The sequence below is a fragment of the Melospiza georgiana genome, chromosome 24, assembly GCF_028018845.1.
Source record: "Melospiza georgiana isolate bMelGeo1 chromosome 24, bMelGeo1.pri, whole genome shotgun sequence".
NCBI classification, from domain to species: Eukaryota; Metazoa; Chordata; class Aves; order Passeriformes; family Passerellidae; genus Melospiza; species Melospiza georgiana.
Genome location: NC_080453.1, coordinates 2,088,246 through 2,094,361, shown reverse-complemented (window position 1 = coordinate 2,094,361; position 6,116 = coordinate 2,088,246). Strand labels below are relative to the sequence as shown.

The following is a 6,116-nucleotide window of genomic DNA, read 5'->3' as shown; positions in this document are numbered from 1 at the left end:
CACAGCAGACCTTGTCCCAGGCCTGGCTGAAGTCTGGGCTCACAACATCCCCTTCTTTTCTCTCCCATGTGGGTTCTGCAGTCCCTGCCTTGTCCTGCCAGTGCCTGAAATGACTGCAGGAGGATTTGCCACATCCCCTTCCCTGCTGAGCCTGAGCAGGCTGTGACTCTCCCAGTCCCCCTCCCTGCCCTGTTTGCAGACTGGTTCCATATCTGCCTTTCCCAAGTGCCCAGGACCCTCTGGGATGGCTCTGGCCTTTCCAAGGGGTTTGGGAGAAGTCCCACAGTGACGCTGCCCAGCCTTCTCAACAGCCCTGACACCAAAGGCCTTTTCCACCTCCCTCAGTTCCAGGTCAGTGCTCAGAACACAGCACAGCCCTGTCCAGGTCCTCGGGGTGGTTCAGAAGGGAGGCAGCTCTGATTTCTCCCCACAGACCCTCACTCTATCCAATGTCTCTCTGTGCAGTCCATGGCTGCCCTGAGCATTTTTCCCGGGAGCCTCTCTGCCTGGGATATTTCTCTCTGTGCAGTCCTCACCACAACCCAGCAAAGAATTCAGGTGTTTTCCCAGAGGACGTTACTCTCAGAGTGAAGTGGCCTCAAGGCACTGTTTGTGCCACTGGAATTGTGCCAGCCCCGGATGCTGCTGATGGTGTTTGTGCTCACTGGGGTTCATCTCCCCACACACACTCGATGCTGAGATGTCCTCAGCACAGAGCAAACATGGCCTGCTGGCCTGGTCACTTGGTGTCCCTCCGTGCAGGGACAAACAACCTCCTGCAGGTGAGGGCAGAGGCCAGTGCTGGCAATGGTGGTTGCAGGGGCTGGTGTGGGACAATTGCCCTGGGGCACCTTCCCAGGCTGTCCCAGAACAGAGACACAGCCCAGGCCCTGCTGTGCTGCTGCCTCAGGTCCATGCCAGGAGCTCTGGCTGTGCCAGGACACTGCTGTGAGCCCCCCCTGCACACTCCCCCCCCGGCCCCAGGCACTGGGCTTTGCTGTGCCAGGGCATTCCTGGAGCACATTGCTGACAGCAGCTCTGGAGGGGAGCAAAGCCTCCCTGCCCTGCCCTCAGGAGATGCCCTTTGCTGATGGAGCTGCTCTGCTGGAGCCCAGCTCTGTCCCAGCAGTGCCCATGGCCTGGTCCAGCCTGTGGCCACAGCAGGGACACGCAGCAGGACAGTGACCAAGCTGCCAGAGCACTCCAGCCTTAAAGCCACAGCAGGGCTGGCAAGGACAGGCTGGAGTTGGGCAGAGTAGATGTGAGAAGAGCCAGGGCCATTGTCCCTGGCTGTGCTGCTGTGCTGGGAGTCTCTTCCCTCCACCTCTGCTCACAGGCACTGCCCCTGCAGGGACAGAGAAGGGCTGAGGAAGAATCCTGGACAAACAGGTTGGGGCAGGCACTTGTTTTTATTTAAATGCCAAGAGACCAAGCCTTTTGCAAGTCTTCGTTTTTTTTTTTTTTTAAAAACAGATATTAATGTAGGAATGCAAAGAGCACTACTACATTTTGGGAGAAATATTATTTCTCACATTTGTATTTTGTGAGAAATATTACAACAATTGAAGAAGTTACCACAGTAAAAAAAAGACAGCGAAAAAAAGGCTGAGATTGTAAAGAGTTATATTCTAAAGGCTCTGTAGCAGAAAAGAGAATTTATTGCTTCTGAAGTTGCAGTCACCAGTTTTCCCAAGGCATCCTTGAGCTCCTGGTTCCTCAGGCTGTAGATGAGGGGGTTAAGTACCGGAGGCACCACTGAGTACAGAACTGACACTGCCAGATCCAGGGATAGGGAGGACATGGAGGGAGGCTTCAGGTAGGCAAAAAACGCAGTGCTGACAAACAGGGAGAGAACGACCAGGTGAGGGAGGCAGTGGAAAAGGCTTTTTGCCGTCCCTGCTCAGAGGGGATCCTCAGCACAGCCCTGAAGATCTGCACATAGGAGAAAACAATGAACACAAAACAACCAAAAAATAGAATTGCACTTAGCACAAGAAGCCCAAGTTCCCTGAGGTAGGATTTGGAGCATGAGAGCTTGAGGATCTGGGGGATTTCACAGAAGAACTGGCCCAGGGCATTGCCCTTACACAGGGGCAGGGAAAATGTATTGGCTGTGTGCAGCAGAGCAGTGAGAAAGGCACTGGCCCAGGCAGCTGCTGCCATGTGGGCACAAGCTCTGCTGCCCAGGAGGGTCCCATAGTACAGGGATTTGCAGATGGACATGTAGCAGTCGTAGCACATGACGGTCAGGAGGGAAAGCTCTGCTGACATGAAAAATGCAAAGAAGAAAACCTGAGCAGCACATCCTGAGAAGGAGATGTCTCTGGTGTCCCAGAGGGAATTGTGCATGGCTTTAGGGACAGTGGTGGAGATCATGCCCGGGTCACTGAGGGCCAGGTTGAGCAGGAAGAACATGGGCGTGTGCAAGTGGTGGCCGCAGGCTACGGCGCTGATGATGAGGCCGTTGCCCAGGATGGCAGCCAGGGAGATGTCCAGCAAGAGGCAGAAGTGCAGGAGCTGCAGCTGCCGTGTGTCTGCCAATGGCAGCAGGAGTAAGTGCCTGATGGAGCTGCTGTTGCACATTTCTTGATTCTGGACATTTTGAGCTGTTCAAAGACAACATTGACAATTTGGACAAAATACCTTGAGTCACTGCTGTGCTATTTTCTTACACAAGCACTAAAAATTGCTTCTCTCTCTTTTGGGAAATTTCATTTACCTTTTTTTTGTGTGTGTGTGTGTGTGTAGCTTTGGGCTACAAAGTAACTGTGTGATTTTAGAAGGGACAGAAAATCCTGTTCTTAGCATTGCTCTCAGGCTGAACACTAGGGAGCCCCGAAGGAAAACAAGGCTCCCTGTGCCCCACTGCACTCAAACCTGCTGGGCCAACAGAGGTGCCCATTGCTCATTTCCCCTTGCTCTAGTACATGATGTACAATTTAAAACTGCACTTAAAAATAACATGGCTTTTTTTGAAGACTCCAGTTTCAAAATCAATCTTTCCAACTCTTCTCTCTCCACCTATGCAGCTGGACATGGAGGGATACCAAGGGCTGGCCTGGCTCTCTGCTGCCTGGAGCTGTGCCTACTGGGAGCTGTTTCTCTCTATCCAAGCCTTGTCCCTGCCTCTGCTGCCAGAGCCCAGCCCAGCCCTGGGGGCTCAGCTCTGCCCTGCAGACCCCTCCCAGCACAGAGCACTGCCCAGGGGCATCTCCCTGGCAGCAGGACCTTAAGGGCAGGCCAGAAAAAACAGAGATGCTGCAAGCCAAGGTGCTGCTGCTGCTGTCTGTAGGGAGAGGAGGCTGAGGAGACACTTTCTGAGGGAGAGCTGAGGCCCATCTGCTGATGCCCAGGCTGACAGTGCAGGAGTCTCAGTGACACAGCCAAAGCTGACAGCCCCTTTCCTTTCCCTTCAGGAGAAAACTGAGAGCAGCCCTGGCCATGCAGCACCATCTCCAGAGCAGGAGGAATCTGCCCTGATGGGGGTGGCTCCTTCCACCTCCAACTTCGCCCCTGCAGCATCCATGGGGAGCTGCCAGGCAGGCTGAGAGCTGCCCCTGGCAGGTGGCACAGCTCTCAGCCCTGGGCTGGCCAAGAGCCCTGAGGGCTGCAGGAGCTGCTCTGCAGGACAGCCCTGGGCAGCCCTGGCTGCAGCCCCAGCTTCACCCCCTGCAGCCGTCCCTGGCAGCAGGAACCGTCCTGCCCTGTCCCTCTGACTGTGCCCAGGGCAGCCCCGCTCTGCAGCACATCCTCCTCCTCCTGCTCCTGTGCCACAGAGAAACTGGGAGAGTCCTCCTGACACATCCCCCAGGCTGTGGGGTATGCCGGCTTCAGGAGATTCCTCCAGGAGCACAGGGGACATTGCCCTGCACCCATACACTCTCCATGCACAGGGCTGTGAAGATCTTTCCCCAATTGAAGTTTCAGCTCCATGTCTTCCCAATCCTGATTGCCTTGAGCCTGTCTCCGCCTGGCTCCTGTCCCCTCAGTGCCTGCAGGCAGAGCCCTCAGCCCTGCTGGGCTGGGAGAGGAGCTGGCCCTGGGAAGAGCTGTTCCTTTAAAGCTCAGCAGCACAGACACAGCACAAGGACTTTAATGAGCCTCTTGGGGATTTGGTGTTGTTTACATAAGACTCAGTCCCTGAGAGAGGGCTCAAAAAACTCCTCAACAACTCAAAATTAAATTGAAACTCCAAAGTTCCTTGAAGCTTTAATGGGTCCCACTGAGGAACACAACTGAGAAAGTGTCCCGAGATTCCAGTTAGAGCAGAACACTGGATGCAGTGATGACAGCTGGGGACAAACAAGGCCAAAGTGTCTCTGGTGCTGAGCAAAGCTGGATGTGTTTGAGGAATACAAAGAGCCAAGGCCTGATCCCCAGCCCCTGGCCAGGCAGATCCTGTCCCTCCCTCCTTGCTCAGGGCTCTTACCAGGATGGGCACTGGCATGTGGGGTTGTGCAATGCCAAGGGCAGGAGCATGGGGCGGCCCCTGCCAGGCTGCTGAGCAGGGACAAGGAGGCAATGAGGCCCCAGGCCTGCAAGGGTCACTTGTCTCCTGCTCCTGGCTCAGTGCTTTCCTTTTTATGGAAAAGAACTATCCCTCTTTCCTAGGCACCCATTGTGGGAAAACAGGACTCCCGTATATCTAACCAATATGATTAAACAGAAGCCATTGATTGTTTACATTATGCACTTAGTTATACATTCTAACCCTACTGCACACGCTGATCACGCTCTTCTTCATTGGTGCCTCTGTGTTTTTCTTGTGTTCTGCACGCACTTCTCAGAGTATGTGATTATTTGCAGTTCAGGTGGTTCTCAGTCCTCTATTATCGAGTTCTTGAGGTCTTGGTATTCTGTTTCTCAGCCTCTTCTTTCTTCATTTAGCACAGTTTATGTCTTAGCAACCTTAGTGAATTCCAGAGGACTCTGATAAGAACAACTACAAGTGGTATGGCTGGTGCACAGTGTGGCATAAGTTGTTCAGATACATTGCTACAACTCTCCCTTCTTCTTCTTGCACCAGCCAAACCCTTTTCACTGTTTTTTCTACCAAGCAGGTCACCAATTTCCTTAGGCATGGAATAATACAAAGCAATATAAGAATGACTTCTAGTAATAACAAAGCTGTCTTTATTTTGTCTTTCAACCATCCAGTAATTCCCCATCCCTCAAACTGTTCATTCAAGCCCCAGTCATTCAGGGTCAATTTCTTCATGGTATCTTGTAGTCTTTTCAGTTCCTGTGAATGGATGCAGACTGGCCAGAGAGATTCAGCCAACACATTCCTTCAAAATCCTCACACCTGTGCTCATGTGCTAACAGCAAAAAATCTATAGCATCTCTATTTTGCAGTGTGCCATGTCTAATACTATCTACATCAGTGAGAATTTGATTTAAAATAGCTGAACTTGTGTTCAGTGTGGGAATCCACAAAATCAGAGTTTTGGGGAAGCTGCAAAAGGCAGGCCTCAGAGACAGCAGAACTGTGACTAGAGCTAAGCAGTAGCCATAAGATAGGTCAGCAGAAAAAGTATTTAAAAAGTAGAAAAGTAAGGACAAATAGAACAATGGTCTGCGTATTAACGCTTGTCTAGAATAACTCCCTAAGATACAGAAAACTTTTTCTAGCAAGATATTAGAAAGTTTGAAGCCTAATAATGGAGCTCTGTGCCTTGTGTTTTAAGGCTTACAAGCAGGTATTGTATTCAAAATAAGCAAGCATTGTTTTAACCAAAGGTACTTGTGCTTATAGTGGGTGGATAGAACTGCTGTCAATATGCTTTTGCTTTGTGTGATATGTCAAAAAATTTATAAAGGAAGTTGTACTATTAAGTTCTTGGTCTGCTGCTTGGGATGTCAGCTGCTGGCATCCTCCCATTGTCATAACGATGTAATGAGACTGATGCCGGAAAATAACACAGCTCAAGTCACGTTCCACAGCAGTCCCGTCCCTTTTGTGGTTTGTACATAGCCCCCGGCTCTCTCTATACAAGAGAAACTGTGCAAAGTACTTTACATTATTTGAATTTCATTAATTCTAATATCATATATATCTCAAGAATTGCTCTCAAAAATGAACCAAACCCCCCTGTCTTAAGGCACTTTCATAACAA

At 51.1% G+C, this 6,116-nt stretch overlaps 1 protein-coding gene across 1 annotated transcript; it reads right to left on the bottom strand.

The window, feature by feature from the left end:
• Window positions 1-1,330: 1,330 nt before the first annotated feature.
• LOC131093046 (olfactory receptor 14C36-like) lies at window positions 1,331-2,376 on the bottom strand. The gene is made up of 3 exons (XM_058040043.1): window positions 2,176-2,376; window positions 1,682-1,771; window positions 1,331-1,345 (listed from the first exon to the last, which is right to left on the bottom strand). The coding sequence occupies exons 1-3, from the start codon at window positions 2,374-2,376 to the stop codon at window positions 1,331-1,333; spliced, it is 306 nt and encodes a 101-aa protein (XP_057896026.1).
• Between the last annotated feature and the right edge of the window lie 3,740 nt (window positions 2,377-6,116).

What these genes read in the sequence shown, in the direction of transcription:
- LOC131093046 (XM_058040043.1), bottom strand. Translation starts at nt 2,376, where the DNA reads ATGATCTCCACCACTGTCCCTAAAGCCATGCACAATTCCCTCTGGGAC. An exon ending in GGACCCTCCTGGGCAGCAGA is followed by an intron (nt 1,772 to 2,175) that starts GCTTGTGCCCAC and finishes GATCTGGCAGTG; the next exon opens with TCAGTTCTGTACTCAGTGGT.